The following is a 24,689-nucleotide window of genomic DNA, read 5'->3' on the forward strand; positions in this document are numbered from 1 at the left end:
AGGTCCACGGAAATGCATGCAATGGGCCAAACACAGCAAAGAGTTAGGAAAAAAGCCTTGAGATACTGAGTAGAAGCCATATCACCACTATAAGTTACAGAAAGTCAAAGTTATGAAAACTGGTAAATATGATAGTGTAGGCAATGAGCTAGAACATGCACATGCTAAACAAAATGTCCTTACCTCATCTGCCATGAGCCGCTTCAGAGTCTAGGAAACAGGAAAAAGGAGGGAGAAGAAAGAAGAGAAATCAGTGAAGTACAAGGAAACCTCCCAAACACCAGACGGGTTGGGGAAAAGAGGGAGAGAAGTTGAAAGGATCCAAGCTACTTTCCGCAAGCTAATGATTTCTGTCAAAGTATTCCTTAGCACATTCCCTCAAGTAAGGAGCAGGAAGAGTTTGAAGGTCACTAACATATGACTCTTAAAAAGGAAAAAAAAAAAAAAAGAAGATGATGCAGAACTGAACAGAATCCGAATCTGATGACTGATACACTTATAAGATATGCTCAACTTCATAGTAAATGAGGCAATGCAAATTAAAACCACAGTGAGATATCAATTCACACTCCCAAGACTGGAAAAAACTTTCATGTCCGTCTAGTCACAGACGAACAGGAACTCTTGGTGGTACTACAGAATGCTATAGCCACTTTGGAAAACAGTAAGGCATTGTCCAGTAAAGTTAAAATATGCACACATACTACAACGCAACACATCAATTTCTATGTTATCTACCCTGCTGAATTTTGCATATACGTAGTGGAATGTGTATACCAAGAGTGTTCATAGTAACACTATGACATGTAAAACAGAAAACAATGCAAATGGCCATCAAGAGTAGAATGGGTTTTCTGATCCGCCATCTGGATATATTGGAACCACCACCAAAACACAAATTTTCATAAAAATCCTTATGGGGGAGGCCATCACTCTTAAGGTTGAATCCTTGGATAAAACAGAAAATATAAAGGCCAGCATCCAGGATAAGAAACGAATTCCTCCTGACCAATAAAGACTGATCTTTGCTGGCAAGCAACTAGAAGGCGGATGTGCTTTGTCTGACTACAGCATTCAAAAAGGAGTCCACTCTTCATCTTGAGACTTTGTGTTGGGGCTAAGAAAAAGAAGTTTTACACTACTCCCAAGAAGAATAAGCATGAGAAAGAAGGTGAAGCTGGCTGTCCTGGAATCCCATAAGGCCAATGAGAATGGCAAAAGTAGCCACCTTCGTTGGGAGTGCCCTTCAGATGGATGTAGTGTTACAGTGTTTATGGCCGGCTGGCCACTCTGACAGATATTATTGTGACAAAAGTTGTCTGATTTATTGCTTCAACAAACCAGAAGACAAATAATTGTGTATGAGTTAATGAAAGATGTGAACTAAAAGAGTAGCGTGGACAAATAAACTGGTATATTGGTACAAGGAAAGCAATTTCACAAAGAAAGTGAATGAACTTACAGCTATTCATAAACATAATATTGAATTATTATTTCATTTACATTCAGTTCAAAAACACGTAACACTGTATTATTTGGTATGTAAAATTATTATATAAAGGAAATAATCACCATAAATGTCAAAACAGTGGTTACTTGGGGTGGGTGGGGTGGGGTCGTGACTGGGGAAGGGGACAAAGCAGCTTCTGGGGTGTTTATGATATTCTGTATCTTGACATGGATCATATGACTGTCCAGTTTATAATTATTCTGTATGTTTTACATTCTCTTCTGTATACATGTTATACTTTACCCCTCCTGCCCCCCAAAAAAAGTCTGAATGAGCAAGTCTGGGAAAGTGTGAATTTTTCTTCATCCTGCCTAATTTTAAACAATATTTCTTTTTCATTAATGTCCTTAGACGAGTATAGTAAATCTTTTTTTTTTTTTTTTAAAGAGACGGGGTCTCCCTGTGTTGCCCAGGCTGGTCTCGAACCCCTGGGCTTAAGTGATCTGCCCGCCTCCGCCTCCTGAGTAGCTGGGATTGCAGGTGCATACCACCGTACCCAGTTGGTAAATGCTTCTTGAATAACCTTCCCCAACTAATGAAAAACTGGTTCCGTTTCTGCCACAAAGCTATTTTTCCTCTTTCATGGACAAGAAAAATCTACATTATTATGTTCACGTTCCCCATATAACACAATTCAGTTCAATCCAGTGTAAACTGTGAATGTATACTTTGTCCATTTTTCACCAACCTGGTGCTTTTGAAATAAAATAAAACAAACAAGCAAACAAACTTTGACCTCCATTGTCCAGAATAGGTCAAGCTTCCACTGGCTGAGGGCTAATCACTCACCCAAACCATGAGAATCTTGCCATGAGAAAGGGTCCATGGAATTTAGTTACTTCATGTGTTCTGATTATGTAATAGAAGCAAAGCAGAAGGATGATGAAGCAGAAAGCACCACCCAAGACAACCAACAACATAGTTCCTTTTGTCACCACCCTAAGTCCCTTGGCATATAGAAGGTGAAACAAGCACAAAAGGGATGAGTGCATACAATCTGGGTTACCGTAGCCAAGGGTAAACTTATTTGCTCCCAGAGTCATTGCTTCCAAAATCTTGTCCCCCAAACTCAAAGAGTTCCCTCAGAACCAAGCAACAAGCAAACAACTCTAGGATAGATGTAATGTAGATAACAGAACCTGGGTCTAAAGAATTAATGGCAGCTGAATTGTTCACAGCTGAAGCTTAAGTTTAAAAAAAAAAAAAAAAGGGTGGGGGGTAACCAGCAACCTGTTCTTTCTGCCTACAGACTCTTGATTCGTCTCTCTTCCATCCATGTCTACTAGCACTACCTAAGTTCACACCATTATTGTCTCCTGTTTGATTTACTCCAACAGCCTCCTAACTGATCTCCCTGCCTTCAGTCCCATCTGCCCCATACCACATCCATTCTCCATACTATATCCAAGAGGAAATCTTTCTAAAATGCCAAGCTGTCCATGTTATTTCTCCATTGAAAAGCCTTCAATAACTCTCCGCTGCCCTATGTTAAAATCAAAATTCCTGTGCATGGCATATGACTCTCCTGGCTTTTCCCCCCAGTCTCATCTTCTCAGCAAACTCTCCACCTCAGACTCCATCTTCATCTCCAAACAGATGACGCTGCCTCAATGCCCCAGACTTGCCCTAGGCTGCTGCCTCCTCAGCCTAGATTGTGCTTTCACAACTCCAACAGGCCCTACAGAATGATCCCTCCTCTAAATGGATATGTACCTTTCCTTGTGTTTCCATAGTAATAGGCACTTGCCTGTCTCACAGCACTAAAAATGGATTACAATTGTCTTTTGATTGTCTGTTTCCTCTACCCATTTCCAGACTAAGTTACTTGATGGCAGAGCCTGTAACTTAAGTCATTATATCTCCTATGAACAAATACTATAATCTAGGCTTGCTTCCCTAAAATATCAATCCCTGGAGAAACTCTCCAAGTCTATTACACCTCTTCATTATATCAATGAAGAGACTGAAGCCCAGCCAGGTGAAGTAAATCACTGAGGTCATATGATGGCGATGAGTTGGATACAGAACTCAGGCATCCAGACTCCAAAGCTGCCAAATCTTTGCATTCCCCAAATTCTTGTGCCTTTTTCCTATTCAATATCCGCTAACTCTAGCCTTTAGATGGAAAAGGAAGGAAGGGAGACGGGGATGGATATATATACATATATACATATATATACATATATATACGTATATATACATATATACATATATATACATATATATACGTATATATACATATATATACATATATATATACGTATATATACGTATATATACGTATATATACATATATATACGTATATATACATATATACATATATACGTATATATACATATATACATATATACGTATATATACATATATACATATATACGTATATATACATATATACATATATACGTATATATACATATATACATATATACGTATATATACGTATATATACATATATATACATATATATATATATATATATATATATATATATATATATATATGAAGGAAGATGCCAGTTTCCCTTGCTTTCCTAGGGCATCATCAGAAACAGATTTTATCTTAAAAAAAATTATCTGCCAGGCACAGTGCCTCACGCCTGTAATCCCAGCACTTTGGGAGGCCGAGTCGGGTGGATCACGAGATCAGGAGTTTGAGACCAGCCTGACCAACATGGTGAAACCCCATCACTACTAAAAATACAAAAATTAGACGGGTGTGGTGGCGCCTGCCTGTAATCCTAGCTACTCAGGAGGCCGAGGCAGGAGAATCACTTGAACCCGGGAGGCGGAGGTTGCAGTGAGCCGAGATAGCACCACTGCACTCCAGTCTGGGTGACAGAGCGAGACTCTGTATCAAAAAAAAAGAAAGAAAGAAAGAAAGAAAATTTTAAAAAAATTACCCATGTTTTAGTGTTCAATTTGGGGAAGGACAGCAAACATGATCCACAAGGGAAAAAAAGCTGCATTTCCTGAGTTAGTCCAACAGAGGGCAGCAACAACCAGCAAAGTGAATCACAGCCCAGTCAGTGCAAGCAAAACGGTTTTAGAATCCAATACAACACTCAAACAGCAAGCTCAATTATTAAAATAGAAACCTGCTGCTACAGTATATTCAGAGTGTATTGTTTAGTCAGTTAATACTATGTGTGTTCTTACAGATTCTATGTTGGCAAACAGCTTTGTTCAGTAGTCATTTTTTAATTGTATCATTAGTTGTGTGTATTCTCTGAAATATAGAATAAGTTCCTAGATCATGACAAGTTAACAACAGCAACAACAACAAAAACAAAAACACAGGAGTCCAGGAAGATAAATGCTACTGGAGCTTTATTTATGTATTAGGTCTCAGATATCCAAGATTCTTAAAATTAAGTCTCTAATCATCCTACCTACATCTAAATGCATCCACTTTCATCATTCTCCTTGTTTGCTGTCAATTCTCTTCTGGTCCCAAACCAAACCCTTACTGTCCTAGCCTGGCTGTGGTAAATATCTCACTTCCTGGCCCTTCTATTGAGTCCTCCACTAAACATTAGCACTTATACCTTTAACTACAAACATAGATACTGAAGGAAGCATAAATACAGAATGAATTTTTTTAAAATATCCAAATCTGGCTTAGGAATCCAGATTAATAGGAACTTTCAGGTAAAAGATGTCAGACTGAACCAAAACATCTAATTTCTCTCCTTCTTGAAACCTCACTAAACCTACAGAAAAGGTGTTTTTTAGAAAGTAAGAAGTGATGCAAGGAAAGAGCCTACAAGGTTGGGAAGAACAAAAGAGCAACTGCAAATTTTGAAGACTGGGACTAGAAGAACTAGAGGTATTAAATCCAACAGATTACAGAAAGCTGAGTCCTAAACCGGAAAGAGCAATAACCAACCCATTACACTTTAAGGATCCTCAAAAGGCTTAGGAATAATTGGCAGCAGATACCTATGGAAATGGGAGTTAAAGGAGGGGGAGGCTAAAAATAAGACTGGTTGGAAGCTGTTTAAGAAGCAGTTAGATCCCTAGATCCTACCCCACCCCTCAACCATGCCATTGGGAAACTACCCTCCCTTCTTCCAGCAGAGGTCTGGAAGTTTGTTCTCAGAAGAGGGTAAAACGGAGGGTCTCTGGATTGGAGGATGCCAGGGACCCTATACTAAAAAGAAAAGTAAACCTAGGCATAGTATATACTGAGACACTCAGCACTTTTCCCCCTCTAGTCTCTTAGAGCCCCAGCAGCCTGGCCTTTCCCCTTGAGACAGAAGGTTGGAAGTGTCTTCTCTGGGGAATCAACTTAAAGCTTGTGACACAGTCCAAGTAGATCACTTCAGAGCTCCATTGTCCAACATGTACCACTAGGCACATATAATTGTACAGCACTACTAAGGTGGCTAGTGTAAGTGAGGAGGAATTTATTACATTTTATTTAACAAAATTTAAATGGCAAACTTACAAAAGAAGCTCAATATCATATGTCATCAGAGAAGTGTAAATTAAAATAAGATACCACTACATACCTACTAGAATAGCCAAAATCCACAACACGGATGACACCAAATGCTTGCAAAGATGTGGAGCAAGAACTTTCTTTTCTTTTTTTTTTTTTTGAGATGGAGTCTTGATCTGTCACCAAGGCTGGAGTGCAGTGGCATGATCTCAGCTCACTGCAACCTTCTTCCAGGTTCAAGCCTCCCAAGTAGCTGGGATTACAGGCGCATGCCACCACACGTGGCTAATTTTTGTATTTTTAGTATGGGGTTTCACCATGTTGGCCAGGCTGGTCTGGAACTCCTGACCTCAAGCGATCTGCCCACCTCGGCCTCCCAAAGTGCTGGAATTTATAGGCGTGAGCCACCGCACCCAGCCGAGCAAGAACTTTCAATTCATGGCTGGTGGGAATGTAAAATGGTACAACCACTTTGGAAGAGTTTCACAGTTTCTTATAAAACTAAACATACACTAACGTAAGATCCAGCAATCATGCTCCTTGGTATTTATTTATCCAAAGGAAGTGAAAACGTATGTCCACACCAAAAACCTGCAGAGAAATGTTTACAGCAGCTTTATTCATAATTGCCAAAACTTGAAAGCAACAAAGACATCCTTTAGTAGGTGAACAGGTAACTAAACCATGGCACATTCAGACAACAGAACATTATCTGTTGTCTTAGTGCTAATCTTAAGGGCATATTGCTAAAAGAAAGAAGCTGAACTGAAAAGGCTACACATGGCCGGGCGCGGTAGCTCACACCTGTAAACATGGCACTCTGGGAGGCTGAGACGGGTGGGTCACTTGAGACCAGGAGGTTGAGGCCAGACTGGCCAACATGGTGAAAACACCGCCTCTACTAAAAATACAAAAATTAGCTCAGCATGGTGGTGGGTGCCTGTAATCCCAGCTACTTGGGAGGCTGAGGTATAAGAATCGCTTGAACCTGGGAGGCGGAGGTTGCAGTGAGCCAAGATCGAGCCACTGCACTCCAGCCTGGGTGACAGAGCAAGACCCTGTCTCAAAAAAAGGAAAAGGCGGCCAGGTGCAGTGGCTCATGCCTGTAATCCCAGCACTTTGGGAGGCTGAGGCAGGTGGATTCCCTGAGGTCAGGAGTTTGAGACCAGCCTGGCCAACGTTGTGAAATCCCTTCTCTACTAAAAATACAAAAATTAGCTGGGCATGGTGGCGGGTGCCTGTAATCCCAGCTACTTGGGAGGCTGAGGCAGGAGAATCGCTTGAAACCGGGAAGCAGAGGTTGCTGTGAGCCGAGACCACGCCATTGCACTCCAGCCTGGGCGACAAGAGCGAAACTCCGTCTCAAAAAAAAAAAAAGGAAAAGGCTACATATTATATGTATCCAACTATATGACATTCTAGAAAAGGCAAAACTATGGAAAAAGTAAAGAGAACTGTGGTTGCCAAGGGTTGGGGGAGGCAGGTAGGGTAGGCAGGTTATGAATAAATAGAGCACAGAGGGTTTTTAGGGCAGTGAAAAATACTCTGTATGATACTATAGTGATGGATATATGTCATTCATGGATTGTACAACACTAAGAGCGAACCCTAATGTAAACTATGGACTGGGTGATGCTGATGTGTTAATGCAGGCTCATCAGTTGCAACAAATGTACCATGCTAGTGGGGGATGTTGACAATGGGGGAGGCCATGCGATATGGTTTGGCTCTGTGTCCCCACCCAAATCTCACCTTGAAATGTAATCCCCATAATCCCCATATGTCAAGGGCGGGACCAGGTGGAGGTAATAGGATCATGGGGACGGTCTCCCCTATGCTGTTCTCATGATATCAAGTAAGTCTCATGAAATCTTATGGTTTTGTAAGCATCTGGCATTTCCCCCGCTTGCACTCACTCTGTCCTGCCACCCTTAGAAGGCAAAGCAGAAGGTGCCTGCTTCTCCTTTGCCCTCCATCATGATTGTAAGTTTCCTGAGGCCTTCCCAGCAATGCAGAACTGTGAGTCAATTAAACCTCTTTCCTTTATAAATTACCCAGTCTCAGGTATTTCTTCATAGCAGTGTGAGAACGGATTGATACACCATGCACGTGTGTGGGCAGCGATATATGGGAAATCTCTGTACCTTCATCTCAATTTTGCTGTGACCCTAAAACTGCTCTTTAACAAAAAGGCTTAAAAAAATTTTTAGGGACTGGCTGTGGTGGCTCACATCTGTCATCCCGGCACTTTGGGAGGCTGAGGCAGGTAGATGGCTTGGGCCCAGGAGTTGGAGACCAGTCTGGGCAACATGGCAAAACCTGCCTCTACAAAAATATTTAAAAATCAGCCAGGCATGGGCCAGCCGCGGTGGCTCACGCCTGTAATCCCAGCACTTTGGGAGGCTGAGGCAGGTGGACTGCGAGGTCAGGAGATCGAGACCATCCTGGCTAACACAGTGAAATTCGTCTCTACTAAAAAATAAATACAAAAAATTAGCCGGGTGTGGTGGCACGCGCCTGTAGTGCCAGCTACTCGGGAGGCTGAGGCAGGAGAATCGCTTGAACCCGGGAGGCAGAGGTTGCAGTGAGCCGAGATCGCACCACTGCACTCCAACCTGGGTGACAGAGCAAGACTCTGTCTCAAAAAAAAAAAGTATTAATAATTAGCCAGGCATTGTAGCGCTTGCCTGTAGTCCCACCTACTCAGGAGGCTGAGGTGGGAGGATCAGCTGAGCCCCCAGAGGTTGCAGCAAGCTGAGATCACATTGCTGACAACAGAGCAAGACTATCTCAAAATAAATAAATAAATAAATAAATAAAAATTTAGCGTCTCAGTTGAGATGTCTGTAAATGTAAAATAAACACTGCAATTCATAACAATATAAAAAAGTAAAATATTTCATTAATAATTTTTATATTTCATTCATATTGAAGTAATATTTTAGATATATTATATTAACTTAATTTCACATGTTTCTAAAACTAGAAAATCTAAACTTACAATGTGATTCACATTAGATTTCTATTGGATGGTGCTGTCCTACAGCAAAGCAACCAGCTTTCAAATCCTACCCACGCACCTAGAGTTTCCAATCTGCTTTGTAATCCCTCATTCTTAAACATGAGTAGACAATCCAGGATTATCAGACATCTGAGGAAAGCTCCTAACATGAGAGAAAGGGGGGCTGGGGGAAGCAACTTGCCAAATAAACAGTATGCAACAAGAAGAAAGATGTTCTAAAAATCATTAATATCCACAAGAAACATTCAGAGGAAAAAGATCTCATTAGAAGTTTAAAATACAAGAACAGAAATTAAAACTCAATAAAAGGACTGGAAGAATTAAGGAAATTCCCCAAAAAGTACAGCAAAAAGATAAGAAAATTAGAAGACCAGTTTGGGAGGACCAATATCCAAATAATAGGAGAAAACATAAAATAGAGAGAAAGTTATCAAGGAAATAAAGAAAATTTCCCAGTATTGAAGGATAAGTCTCTAGCACAAAGGACAAAAATAGATTATTCAAAGGCATATAATGGTGAAATTTCAAAACACCGGAATACAAAGAAAATCCTACAAAATTCCACAGAAAGGATGAAAACAGGTCATATACAAAGGAATCAGAGCAGTTCTGGGTTTCTTAACAATAATATCAACAGCTGGGTGGCAATGGAACAAGGCCTTTAAAAATCTGAAGAAAAATAATTTCCAAACTACAAATCTATACCCAACAAAAACTATCAATCAAATGTCAGCTTAGAATAGACATTTTCAGACACTTAAGCTTTAAAAAATCTGTTCCCATATACCGCAGGAAGCTACTGTAGGACATCCTCCACCAAAATGAGGATGCAAACCAAAAAAGTGCAAGACTTGAAATACAGGAAATGAAACCCAACACATGAGGAAATTGAAGGAAATCCCTGGGATAAAGGTTCCAGGATGACTGTATGTGCCAGGTACAGAGAACCACCAGCTAAAAGGGAGCAATGAGACTTGAGCCAGACCCTTGAAGCCTGTCATCACCATCATCTGCTTTTGTTCTGGCTTTTAAAATTCACAACACCTGGGTGAATCTGACCCAGATGGTTGGCCTGTCTGGACCATATGTTAACGGTTTTTTTCTTTCCTTCTCTGCTCTACTACCTGGACTGTCAAGGATACTCATTCCACCCCACAGAACTTTCCCGCTTTGACTTATTCAGGAGACCTAGAGGTTGCATATGGTAAGCTCAGAAGCAGAAAATACAGAGCAGTGTGCTCCCTCAACCTTATTCCTGTTGAATGTCTAGTACTTGGCCCTCACTGCAGGCCTGCCAGATGCTCAACTGTGGTGAACCCTGTTTCCCAGGCCTTACTTATGTCCTGGCCAAGTGATGTCCTTAAAATCTAGGTGCACTCGTAAACACTCAGAGAATCTGAAGCTGGGTTATGACTCTGAGATGGTATTCAGTTTTTCTCTGCCTGGAAGACTCCATCTAACAGTGGCAATGCCAACTTATACATATGTTAGATTTTTGTTTCTTAAGTTTTATATGTTTCATTTATATGCAAATAATTATTAATGAAAACAAAATATTTTTAAAGGGGCAGAAAAACATTTATTCTATAGGAGTTTTTATGCAATAGAATTAGATGACTAGATAAATGTCTAAAGGTCATTAGCTGGTACAGGAAAATAATTTAATAGAATTGCATGTATTAAAATGAGCTTCTCTTCTCCAAAAGATTCTCAGTGCTATCAAATCTTACTTAAATCAATACAAATTGCTCAAAGGTACAGTACATCCAAAGTAACAACATCAAATATAAATATATTTGGCTGGGTTCTTCTCTGCACTAAGACCATCCATCAACATAAAAATTAAAAGCTGTCCCTTTACTCCCCTTCCAGAGAGTAATTCAAGTTCTGATTCAGTTACCACATCCTAATGTAATATGTGGTAAGATAAATCTTTTGGTTACCATCTACAGGAAATTAGAAACTTCCTAGATACTTTATAGTTTATAACAACAACAACAACAAAAAAGTCAAAAGACCCCAAGGTATTTATTCCCTGTAAGGTCAAGCTAATTAATAACTTAATGAGTTTGAAACACCCTGATTAATTATTATCAGAAAACATAAATGAAGTTTAAAACTTATTTTGCATATCTGGATTTGTTCTTGCAGTGGTGGTGATTGTGTGTATTAATACTTCAGCTTTTTAAAAACGGGCCAATGGCAGTCTTCTGCACAGAAGCTCCCTCTGTTTGCTTAGTAACAGAATTGAATCTATTGTAAATTCAGGACACAAGAAAACTCATCCAAGAGACTGATTCACCTCTACTTGATTCTCTGAATCTTTAACTTTTCACTTTAATCAGAAAAAGGGCCCAGAGAATACTCAGACAACTAAGCATGGTCTCTTGGCACAGGATGCTCATGTAGCCAAGCAAAAGGTAATTGGGTAGTTCTTAGCAGCAGAGAGGTTAGCAGGGATCTAAAAAGAGAGTATGACTAAACATTACTCTGAACACAGAGTACATTCTACATAGCAAAAAGTGTTTCTAATTCCTACTTCTGTGCTTCACATGGACAGTTAATCATGGACGGTAATTGCAAGAACCATGTGGCCAGCACACGAGAAATATAAACCCACACTGTAAGCCTGTATTTCATTACTTTCTAAAGATTTTGTTAAGGCTAAGTTGTAATAGACAACTACAATTATATTTGAGTTATTGGCTAAATGGACTACCACCAGAACAGCACAGCTGAATGCCACTTGGTCCTTACACTCTGATGATTCTAGGAGGCCCAGGATCCCCGGGAACTACAAAGGTTTTTGTGTTCTTGGCTCACTGCAACCTCCACCTCCTGGGTTCAAGTGATTCTCCTGCCTCAGCCTCCTAAGTAGCTGGGATTACAAGGCACCTGCCATCATGCCCAGCCAGGTTTTCTTATATGTATAATCACAACACAATTCACTAACTCCCTTGGTATACACTCCTACTTCTCTCTTTTCTGACATCCACCCTTGCTCATGGGCTAATTTAGTGTGAGGAACATGTTTAATGTGATAGGTGGAAGTCTAAGATGTCCCCCAAGATTGCTAGCCTGATGTACACACCCTGTATAATCATCAGGACTGTGAATATGATAGGATATCATTCCTGTGATTAGATTACGTTTTAGGCAAAATTGACTTTTTTTTTGGTCTACGTTTTTTTTTTGTTTTTGTTTCTGTTTTTGAGACAAGGTCTCACTATGTTGCCAGGCTGGCCTTGAACTCCTGAGCTCCAGCAATCCTCCTGCCTCAGCCTCCCAAGTAGTGGGGACTACAGGCATATAGCACCATGCCTGGCTCAGGCACAACTGACTTTTAAGAAAGGGGAATCATCCAAGTGGGCCTGACCCAATCCCATGAACCCTTTAAATCTAGAGGTCAGAGACACAAGGATTCAGGATGCCATTTCTGGCATGAAGGTGGAGGGGGCCAAAAGGCAAGGATTATAGGCAGCCTCTGGGTACTGAGAACAGTTCCCCAGTGACAGCCAGCAAAGAAATAGGAACCTCAGCCCTATAACTGCAAGGAACTGAATTTGGCAAACAATTTGAATGAACCTGGAGGCAGATTTTCCCCCAGAGCCTCCAGGTGAGAACTTAGCCCAGCCTGACATTTTGATTTCAGCCTTGTGATATTCTGAGATCCCAGATACACAATCCATGCCAAACTTCTGACCAACAGAACTATGAGCTAATAAGTTTGGGGTGATGTTATAAGCAATAGGAAACCAATACATTAAGCAAACTGCTGAACTCTGGAATTTATCTAGAACTTCGCTAAAGGAAGAGGCTCATGAGTCCTGATTTTTATTTCTGGCTTCCTAGAAAACTACAAGTATGATTTTGAGCAAACAAGCTTAATTCTTCATGCTTCAGTTCCCCCATTTATTAACCCCCCACATATACCTCTTACGACCACTGAGGTCATAAACAAAATGGAGTGGTGAGAGATCATTCTGTAAAGGCAAATGTGCTACAAGACTTCTTGTAAAATACACACCTGAAGATAGACTAGTGGACGCTTTATGCCAACAGTATGGCATAAGGAAAAATCTATTCCTTGTCTATAAATTATACACTTAGCCACAATTCTTACACAAAAATAACTAAAGGACTCACTCAAGCCAGGTTCTAAATATTTTATACTAGAACTCCCTTTTTTTTCATGTCCTTTGTAGGAACATGGATGAAGCTGGAAACCATCATTCTGAGCAAACTATCGCAAGGACAGAAAACCAAACACCGCATGTTCTCACTCATAGGTGGGAACTGAACAATGAGAACACTTGGACACAAGGTGGGGAACATCACACACCGGGGCCTGTTGTGGGATGGGGGGAGAGGGGAGGGATAGCATTAGGAGATACACCTAATGTAAATTACAAGTTAACGGGTGCAGCACACCAACATGGCACATGTATACATATGTAACAAACCTGCACGTTGTACACATACACCCTAGAACTTAAAGTATAATAAATAAAAATAAAAAATAAAAATAAAATAAAAATAAAATCTTAGACGCAGAAAAAAAAAAAAGAAGAACTCCCTATTTTTTGAGATGAAGTATCACTCTGTCACCCAGGCTAACGTGCAGTGGTGTGATCTTGGCTCACTGCAACCTCCGCCTTCTAGGTTCAAGTGATCTCCTGCCTCAGCCTCCCGAGTAGCTGGGATTACAGTTGCACACCACTGTATCTGGCTAACTTTTCTATTTTTTTAGTAGAGAAAGGGTTTCGCCATATTGGTCAGGCTGGTTTTGAATTCCTGACCTCAAGCGATCCATCTGCCTCAGCCTCCCAAAGTGCTGGGATGACAGGCGTGAGCCACCGCACCGGGACTATATTAGAACCTTCTTAACAGATCATTTGTTGTAACTTTTTCTGTGAACCAGACTAAATTGCATGAGGGCAAAATCATGTCTTATTCAAATGATGTGGCCCACATTTTAATAAATAAATTTTAAAATTAGCATCACTATAGGTTTAGGAGCATCATCCGAAACGGTATATTTATTCTTTCATTACTCTATTCAAATTGAGAAAAGTAAGGAAAAGTTTCAAGTCAAGGTATATGACAGTACACTATGATTGTTACGAATAGCTCAGTAAATCAAACCTTCAAGAGTAATGTCTTTCCTTATGAATGAGACCAAGGAACCTTGACTGGAGCCCACAGGACAATAAGCCCTCAATAATGACAAAGTCTACCTATGGGTAAAATGGGAAATAAGTATCACTACAGCCAAAAATAATTTCCTTTCATATCCTAAACTACCTACCCAGAAAGAACAGGTAAGGTAAGGCATATGTCACTTAGAATCATGCAGAACAGAGAGATAAGGGTCCAGCTCTGATTAATTTCTTTATTCAGGATTGACACAGTTCCTTAGGGTACTGAGGCAACAGAGGGTCATAATAGGATCTTGAATTCAGTTACCATTGAGGTCTGATCTAGCTTTGCCACAAAAAAAAATGTTTTTTTTTGAGACGGAGTCTCACTCTGTTGCCTATGCTGGAGTGCAGTGGCGCAATCTTGGCTCACTGCAAGCTACGCCCCCGCGTTCACACCATTCTCCTGTCTCAGCCTCCCGAGTAGCTGGGACTACAGGCGCCCATCACCTCACTCGGCTAATTTTTTGTATATTTAGTAGAGACAGGGTTTCACCGTATTAGCCAGGATGGTCTTGAACTCCTGACCTCGTGATCCACCCGCCTTGGCCTCCCCAAAGTGCTGGGATTACAGGCGTGAGCCACCGCGCCTGGCCTTTGCCACAAAATTTATCACATTTCCACTAAAGGAATGTAAAGTCAGGGTAAGCTTTTAAAAATCGACCACAGTTTCAGTCTTCCTATCTCTAGGGCTGTGTTGTCTCAGAGGACTAGTATGAAGAATAAATAATAAAACAGATATAAAGCACTTTGTTTTGCAAAGTACTTTGTAAAAGTTAAATAATATATGACGGAACCACTGAAACTGGCTAGTTTCCCTTCTTCAATTCCCACTCCTTAAACAGAAGTCAGTCAGAACTAGAGAAAATGAAATAATGGACAACTTTAAATGCACAGAAGAACTTTCCCTTCCATTTTCAAGGAATGGCCCAAAGACAACAGCAATTGAATCAACATTTCATCTAGCATTTACAGAGAAACAAACTGGATTCTGACATCACCACTTATTGGTGCCTGCAGCCTACACAGGCGTTGTGTAGAGCTGGAGTACCCACTTCAAAAAGAAAATAAAGGAAAGAAAAAGGGTGCCTCAGAGGAAAGGAAGTCTAGAAGAGGGGCACAAAATGACCAGAAATTTAAAAATATAAACTATAAACCTAGAAAAGCTAAATGTGTTTAAGGGAAAGAAGGCTGAAGATTACCTAGCAGTCCCCAGAAATGGAAATGATAGGCTCATGTTCTCCATGATCACTGAGGAAAAAGTGCTGAAGGATTAGGTAAGACTGTAGCAGCTCCTCCATTTGGTTCAGAGTGCCTCAGCAGCCCCACAGCTAAAATAAGCACTGGAGAGTTAAACTCATTAGTTCCACAATGTGTACATATATCAAAACATCATGTTGTATACCATAAACAATTTGTATGTGAATTATACCTCAATAAAGCTGAGAAAACATAAATAAATAATAAACTTGTTAGAATTCATACAACAGCCAACAAAGGAAACATATTAAAGACAGTCCAATATCTTTTATTCCTAATTAAAAGAGTTCTATCAATCTACCCCTGCCTTCCAAAATCAGCACCTTTTTCCTAACCCCACCCGGGAGCAATGAAAGATTCTAGGCAGTGTCCAGTGTCAAGTACAAGTTAGAAATGCCGTATAAAGAACAGTAGTAACTGTAGTCCATTCTGTATTTCAATAATTTGCTTATAAATTTGAAATAATTTACTTATAAATGTAAAGCAACTAACTTAATGTCCTGCACAACTGTCTAAAACTGTTGGTGAGTCTACTTTCCAATAAACCTTATTTCCCAATTATAATTAAAATGAGGGGAAAACTATCTTAATATTAGAATTGGATCCTCTAACAGGTCCAAAGTATCACTTCTCTAATAGTCCAAGAAGGCAAGTACCTTGGGGAAAGGGAAAAAGTAACTTTTTGCCTACAGCTCAGCTCATCCTAAAGCCCTGCAACTGGCAGCCGGCATCCTAGGTAGTTGATAGCCCAGAGGGAAGGAGGAAAGGCCACGCTGGTATCACTATTCCAGCACAGCAGAACAGGTAGAAACCAGGCTGAGGATGCTGCATTCCTCCAAGTCCATCCATACAAACTGCCAGTCCTTGCACTATAAAGCACACATGGTTTGGGCAAACAAGCTGCCAACAGAGAAAGTGCTCAGAGTCTGGAAGTCCTACTTTCCTATCAAGTATCACAAGGTGTAGCAGGCACACCGGTATCTTCTGCTGTTCAGAAGGTGAAAGCCAGCATGCATAGTCTGTCATTTGGCGACAGAACAGTAAGCAAAGCTTCCTTCCTTTCAAACATTCTAAGGTTCCAACACAACTTTTGAATACATATACAGGAAACAAAACATAATGTTAACCAATTTTTCCAAAATTTCAACATATTTCTCAAGCTTCAAATATTGATACTTGCTCTTCCTTTCTTACTAGGCCTCTCCCTCTGCTGCCTGAGCTTAGAGAAGACTATGATCACTCCTTTAAAAAAAGGGGTGTTGTCCATTCATTTAGAAATAGTCAGTGACTCATGAATGCTGTTTCCCAATCGCCGTAGCAACTGTCTTCTCCTCCCATGTTATGATGTGAGTAGCAGGACATCTACTCTTCCTCAAGGGTGGGCATGTGTGTGACACACCCAAAGCCTAGCAGACAGCAGGAAGTTTCTGCAACTGCTACCGCTTCTACATACAGGCACCAAGTATGAGGACACCTTGTTTTAAATCCCATTCCTAAAGTCCTTTCATTTCTAAATAATCTCTTTTTTGTATCCTCACACCACTCGTGAATACCCAGAAATAATCCTACCCCTACTGACAACCGCTTAACTAATCCAAAAATTATACTACTACTCAATAAGCCAGACTTGATCCTATGAAACCATAGTAGATATTTTTTGGCCTGGTACACATTCAGAATAAGATTTTGAAAAAATCTTAGGGAGGAGGGGAGAAGAGCATGAAGATTAAATCTTATTATTTCTCTACCACCAGAAATATAAGTGTTAAAATAAGGTTGTTCTGATACTTCTAGCAATTGTACTTGTGTTGAACTATGTTCTAACACAAACACACACAGAATTTCATGCCAAAGTACTTAGGATCCAAAGAAACTTGCATGTATCATGTACTGTTCTCTTTGGTTCTAACCATTAAAAAAAATTAATTTCTGAAAAACAAAGTATGGGACTGTTTTACTCTTTTTATATACATTTGTATTTTCTTAGAAAAAAACTATCACTTTTAGAATACACATACATTTCCATTTCAAATTAAGGTGGCAATTTTCAAAGATTAGAAAGCTGGAAAATTTTTATGACACTATTTTAAAAGCAAAAAACATCTGTAAACTATAAAGGCAATGTTGCAAAAATATTTGTGCATACAGATAATGACTAAAATATACAAAGACTGTAAAATAAAAATGAAGAATAGAAATTTAGGGTTCTTACATATTGTTTCAAAAATATATATGTGTTTTCAAAAAAAAAGCACACACAAAAAATCATTAGCACATCATCTAAAAGCAAAACATCATCATCCAATTACCATATGCAAAATGCCTATCAGTATTTACTCTTCTCCAGTGGTATTTTGCTTAAGGAAACACTCCTGACAAGGCACAGTTACAAAGTTTAGGTATGACAATGCAATGTGAGAAAGAATACTGAGAAGAATATTAGTGGAGTCTAAAACCTAGGTCATCTAATTATACGACTTTCAGCAACTTAATACCACTAGGCCTCAGTGTCCTCCTAATTTTAAGAGGCTGGGTCAGATCATTTCTAGGGTCTCTTCCGACTCCTTAAAGACTGTACTTAGGTACAACTGCTCTTTTTGAGGGCAGCCCAATGCCTGCTGCTTGCCTGATAATACATATCCTACAGTGGCTTCTCACCACTTCTTCTTGCGGTTTCAATCACAGGAAACAGACGTCACCCACAGACCTAGAAGTAAGTAACGAACAGCCCTGGCGGATGCAAAGAGCTGCCAACTAAGACCAACTCCCATCTTTTAAAAATACAAGAATCAAGAAAGAAATCACTAGAGACCTCTAAGCCTGACACACATCTTTCACAAAAACTGAGAAAACTAAAAATATCCCTCTAGGCCCCATGCAAAATGAAATAATTTTAGAATAGTCCAAAACTATTTTGTTTCTATGGCCAAATGAAGGAACTGAAGGAATTCTTATAGCTCTGGGTGGGAGTATATGTGCTTATGAAAAAAATGGTGCACTCCTACTGCCACTAGTACTTTTTGTGGATATCCAGACATACCCTGAGGACTTGAAAACTCTTCCTTGTTCTCTTCATTTAATATTCAATGTAAACCTTTCTGTAGCCATTAAAGATCATATTAATAGATTCAAATAATATGGGAACTTAGCAATTATTCACTTTAAATGTATGTAACAATCCCTAAGGGCAGAGTCAAATCCTGCTTTCATTTTTATTTATTTATTTATTTTGAGACAGAGTCTCGCTCTGTCGCCCACGCTGGAGTGCAATGGCACAATCTCGACTCACAGCAACCTCCACCTCCCGGGTTCAAGCAATTCTCCTGCCTCGGCCTCCCGGGTAGCTGGGACTACAACTGGGCACCACCACGCCTGGATAATTTTTGTATTTTTAGTAGAGATGGGGTTTCACCATGTTGGCCAGGCTGGTCTTGAACTCCTGACCTCAGGTGATCTGCCCACCTCGGCCTCCCAAAATGCCTGCTTTCATTTTTAATAATAAAAGTTGATAGCCTTACACTATGTAAAATAACGTAGAGTTTTTTTTAATCCTACAGACATGTTCTTTCATTAAACACAAGTCAAAACTATCCCTCTCTCCAGAGATGAATAATAATCTCTTCTCAACAGAGTTCTTCTGGTCACGTACAGTTACATTAGTGATTCTCTCTGCCCCATAGTTACTTTGGTGAGAGAGAATTAACGTTTTCAAAACTGTCAGTCTCCTATATTAGATCACAGAAACAGAGAGCCTTGAAAATAATCAAGATTCCCAAGGCTATTAAAAAAAAAAAAGGGAAGCAAACCTTAAGATGAGAAAAAAGAAAAAGATTCCCAAGGTTAACATTAAAACTAAAATATAAAATACATAAAGGATATTAACTAACATGAGCTAAATACTACCACTACTCTTAGAAACCTTACAATCTAGATGGGAGATAAGACCCCAAAATAAGATATAAACATATATTTTTGCATTCAAGAAAGACAGAAGAATACTTCAAATAAGTATGCAATCAAAAGCTAAATTGTACTGTATTAGAGAACATTTAGAAGAAACAACAGGGCCCAAAGATAGACTCAGATTGTTTCAACAATGGCATTACCTATCTGAGCCCATAATTTTCTTATACATCCTTGAGATCCAGCTGGAGTCACGTCTTTTAAAATCTAGATTAATTTCTGAAAGTCTAAAAAGATCGATGTATTAAAATTGGTAAGGACTGAAAATCAAGTAAACTTAACTTTTTAAACTCCATCTACGTAGCGGAAATAACTTGCTGAAAACTGACCTTAACACTATTCCTTCTTGGATATTCCAATGTACTTACTGTCACCACCACTTATCACATGGCCAAAAACGGACATCAACATGTATTACAACCTGTTACAAAATGCTAAATTTCAATCCTGCTTTCTGCAGGTTTTTATAGAAAGGGAACCTTAAAGCCCTTACCAGGGATAAAATAATTTCTATGAAGTAGCTTTACCTTTCTTAAATGGTTCTACTAAACCTCATATAATTGCTATAATCAGGCCATTTCTCTTTACTACAGCCACATATTCACACCTAAGCCTTTGTTCTACTGCTCCCCATCTCATGAATTCTTTCCCTCTCTACTCTGCCAAATCTTGGATTTTATTCAAGGCCCAGTCATATCCCCCATCTTCTAGGAAGCTAAGTTAACACTGCCCACAATTACATTCTGGGTCATTTACAGTATCTGGGGCATTAGCAGAGATGTTAGAAATGATTCATAATAACCCCCTAATTTTACAAAAGATAAAAAGACGAAGAAAAGTAAAATACTTGCTTAGAGTTCACATGGTTAATTAGTGGTAAAGACACAACTAAGCAGCTACATATGGAAAGAATAATTCAGACGGGGTGGGAGATAAAGGTTCTATTTCTAGTTTTAAATTTGGACAGATCACTTGTCTAGTCAACATTTCTTAATCTATAAAGTAAAGGGGTTGATAGCTGGGCCCGGTGGCGTGTGCCTGTATCCCAGCTACTCTGGAGGCTGAGGTGGGAGGACTGCTTGAGCCCAGGAGTTCCAGGCTGCAGTGGGCCATGACTGCACCACTGCACTCCAGCCTGGGCAACAGAGTAAGACTCTGACTCTTAAAAAATAAAAAATAAAGGGGTTGAATTAGATAATTCTTAGCATCCTTTTGACTCCAGCATTCTAAGACTTTGAAACTTAGGCCTTCTGTCAGTCCAGTAGCCTTTCCACTTAATTCCCTCACTTCTATGAATTTCTACAGCATTTAAAGTCTAAGATCACAGCCTTAGAGCTTTTTCTATCCCTCTTTTATAGACGTGGTTGAAATTACAATTTCTTAAAGAGCAAGAACTGAACCTGATAGGACAGTCTCATGACTTCTTGGTCAGTCTTTGGATCTAGAGTAGATACATGTAGACTCAGGAAATCAACAGAAACTCTTCCCTACTCCTCACCACTAGTCACCAGAAACAAATCCCAGTTCCAGGTACTTGGACCTCTGTGGCAATGTCTTAATTATTAACCACTGGCAAATAACTGCCAGGTCTAAAGAACAAACTTCAGCAGTTCCCAGACTCAGAAGAGATCCTGGTTATTAGCCATTTGCAATCATTACAACAGTCAAATTTCAGGAGCACAAACAGAGGTCTTTAAGAATACCAAACGTCAAATTTAAAATATAAAAAGGATAACTATAGAGATAGTCTAGTAACAGCTTCCCCCTTCCTGTAACATTGTTACCACTACTTGTGGCTCTCAGCAATTTAAACAACTAAAACTCCTGACAGGTGATGATGTTAGAGCTGTTCTACTTACAAAGGAGACACAGTTACATTAAAAAATAATAATTTAAGCATCATCCTAATAACGCATGAGCCAAGGGAAAGATAGGTTTTGCAAGCACTGTAATAGCTATTTTTTCATGCCTAAAAAAGGTTTAATTAAGATTCTTCCAATGGCTTCAAAGTCTAAATTACTAAATGCAAAAAAAAAAAACAAAAAAAAAAACAGGCATTTAGCCACTACGCTTTAGTACTTTTTTCCTGCCAACTGAACTCTAGGAGAATCCAGTTCATTTTAATAGACTGTAGATGACCAAAGAACTCTAAGGGAATACCACCAAAATTTTCTAAGAAATTCCTAGCAGTGAATACTCTTACACTGCAGTCCAGTTTTACACTGCAGGCACAAAAACTGGACACACATAAACTGTCAGTACAATGTAGTGAGTAAGTCCATGAGTTTTGAATCAGCTAGGCCTAGGTTTGAATCCTAGCTCTGTCACTAACTAGTTCTATGTCTTCAAGCAGGCTGCTTGATCTGAGTTCCAGTTTCATTACCTATAAAATGGGAATAATAACAGTACCTATTTTATAAGGTCAATGTAGAGATTAATGAGATAATAAATCTAAGGCTCTTTACCACTGCACTAGGGATACAGTTAAGTATGCAACAAACAACTGCTTTTATTACTGCTACTGTTATTATTCCCTATCCTAGTCTGGAATGAATTAATTTTCCTTATCTATAAAGATGCTAAACATTCATTAATATTTAGAAACAGGAAGACTGGCATTACACAATCTGTAGTATACTGAATACAGGAAAACAAAAGGTTGCTAACACCACCACCTAACAAGAAAAAAATGCTTCCACGATAAATGGAATGAAAGTCCCGAAATCCTCAGAGTATCAGAAATGTTCTCTGTTGACCACAGGTGACAATTTATATCCCAAAGTGAACATGTGGAACTCACATATGCATGATAGAAAAGAGGGAAATTTAAAAGCTAAATCTATACAAGTTCTAGAAGAAAAGAGAGAAGCCGAGCACAGTGGCTCACACTTGTAATCCCAGGGCTTTGGGAGGCCAAGGCAGGAGGATCACTTGACGCTAGGAGTTCGAGACCAGCCTGGGCAACGTAGTGAGACCCCATTTCTTTCTTTCTTTCTTTCTTTTTTTTTCTGAGTTGGAGTCTCGCTCTGTCGCCAAGGGTGACACGATGTATGGCTCACTGCAACCTCCGTCTCCTGGGTTCAAGCAATTCTCCTGCCTCAGCCTCCCGAGTAGCTAGGATTACAGGCACCCGTCACCACACCCAGCTAATTTTTGTTTTTGTTTTGTTTTGTTTTGTTTTGTTTTTGAGACAGTCTCACTCTGTCGCCAGGCTGGAGTGCAGTGGCACAACCTCGGCTCACTGCAACCTCCACCTCCCAGGTTCAAGCAATTCTCCTGCCTCAGCCTCCCGAGTAGCTGGGATTACAGGTGCGCACCACCACGCCCAGCTAAGTTTTGTATTTTTAGTAGAGACGGGGTTTCACCATGTTGGCCAGGATGGTCTCGATCTCTTCATCTCGTGATCCGCCCACCCTGACCTCCCAAAGTGCTGGGATTACAGGTGTGAGCCACTGCGCCCGGCCCAATTTTTGTATTTTTAGTAGAAATGGGGTTTCACCACATTGGACAGGCTGGTCTCTTGGCCAGGCTGGTCTCAAACTCCTGACCTCGTGATCTGCCCACCTCAGCCTCCGAGAGTGCTGGGATTACAGACATGAGCCACCGTACCCCGCCTAGCGAGATGTCATTTCTACAAAAATAAAACATAAAAAAAATTAGGCCAGGTGCAGTGACTCATGCCTTAATGCCAGCACTTTGGGAAGCCAAGGTAGGAGGATCACTTGAGCCCAAGAGTTCAAGACCAGCCTGGGCAACATAGTGAAACCCCATCACTATAAAAAAAAATAAAAATAAAAATAAAAAAATCAGCCAGGCATTGTGGTGCATGCCGGTAGTCCCAGATACTCCAGGAGACCGAGGCAGTCGGATTGCTTGAGCCCAGGAGGTCGATGCTGCAACTGAGTTGTCATTGCACCACTGCACTCCAGATTGGGTGACAGAGTGAGACTCTGCCTCAAAAAAAGAAAAAAAGAAAAGAAAAGAAAAATTAGCCAGGCATGGTGGTCCCAGGTACTGGGGAGCCTGAGCCCAGGAGTTTCAAGGCTGCAGTGACCTATGATTGTGCCACTGCACTCCAGACCAGGCAACAAAGTGAGATCCATTCTCTTTTAACAACAACAAAAAACAAAACAGAGGAGAAAACCTTAGCGACCATAATTTTAGCAAAGATTTTTGAAATATAACACACAAAACAAAAATGAAAAAAGATTGGACTCCATCAAAATTAAGTTTTTTGGTTCTTCAAAATACACTGTTAGGAAAATGAAAAGACAGCCAGAAGTGGTGACACACACCTGTAGTCCCAGCTACTTGTGAGGCTGAGGCAGGATTCCTGAAGCCCAGGAGATTAAGGCTGCAGTGAGCCAGGACTGCACTACTGCATTCCAACTTAGGCAACAGAGTGAGACTACCATTTCAAAGACAGAATGAAAGACAGACAAAAGAAGGAAAGACAGACAAAGGAAAGACAAAAGACAGAAAGGAAGGAAGGAAGGAAAAATCATGAGCAGATTCTTCATGGATGATACATAGATAGCAAATGGGCAAAATCTTGAACAGATTCTTAAGAAAGATATATAAACAGCAAGTAATGACAAGAAAAGATGTTCAACATCATTAGGGAATGACAAATTAAAGCATACTGCAGCCGGGCACAGTGGCTCACGCCTGTAATCCCAGCACTTTGGGAGGCCCAGGCAGGTGGATCACCTGAGGTTAGGAGTTCAAGACCAGCTTGGCCAACATGATGAAACCCCATCTCTACTAAAAATACAAAAATTAGCTGGGTGTGGTGGCAGCCTCCTGTAATCCCAGCTACTCAGGTGGCTGAGGCAGGAGAATCCCTTGAACCTGGGAGGCAGAGGCTCTGGTAAGCCGAGATTATGCCACTGTACTCCAGCCTGAGCGACAAGAGTGAAACTCTGTCTCAAAAAATAATAAATAAATAAATAAATAAATAAAGCATACTGAGATATCATCACACACCCACTAGAATGGCTAAAATTTAAGACTGATCATACTAACAGTTGACAGGAAATTGGAACTTTTATACATTGCTGGTAAGAATGTAAAATGATACAAGTTTGGAAAACAGTTTGGCAATTTCTCAATTAAGCATAGATCTACCAAATGACCCAGTCATTCCACTCATGGGTACTTACCCAAGAGAAATGAAGACATATGTCCAGCCCAAAAAGTTGTATGAGAATGTTCACAGACAAAAACTGTACTCCCAAAACTGGGAACACCCCAAATGTCCATCAATAGGGTAAATGAATAAACAAATTGTGTAAA

General features: G+C 40.0%; 1 protein-coding gene and 1 pseudogene across 3 annotated transcripts in view; one reads left to right on the plus strand and one right to left on the minus strand.

Moving 5' to 3' along the window:
• Positions 1–24,689, minus strand: part of DIAPH1 (diaphanous related formin 1) — a 104,304-nt gene that overhangs the window by 72,963 nt on the left and 6,652 nt on the right. For 2 of the 3 annotated variants that reach the window (XM_055389244.2, XM_055389245.2), the window contains exon 2: positions 184–210. The exons of the other annotated variant lie outside the window; for it this stretch is intronic. In XM_055389244.2, the coding sequence (XP_055245219.2) occupies positions 184–210 (27 nt within the window). The remainder of the gene's footprint in view (positions 1–183; positions 211–24,689) is intronic. 3 annotated transcript variants of the gene reach the window in all.
• Positions 506–1,355, plus strand: LOC109026781 (ubiquitin-ribosomal protein eS31 fusion protein-like; annotated as a pseudogene).

This window comes from Gorilla gorilla, chromosome 4, assembly GCF_029281585.2.
Source record: "Gorilla gorilla gorilla isolate KB3781 chromosome 4, NHGRI_mGorGor1-v2.1_pri, whole genome shotgun sequence".
In the NCBI taxonomy this organism is placed as follows: domain Eukaryota; kingdom Metazoa; phylum Chordata; class Mammalia; order Primates; family Hominidae; genus Gorilla; species Gorilla gorilla.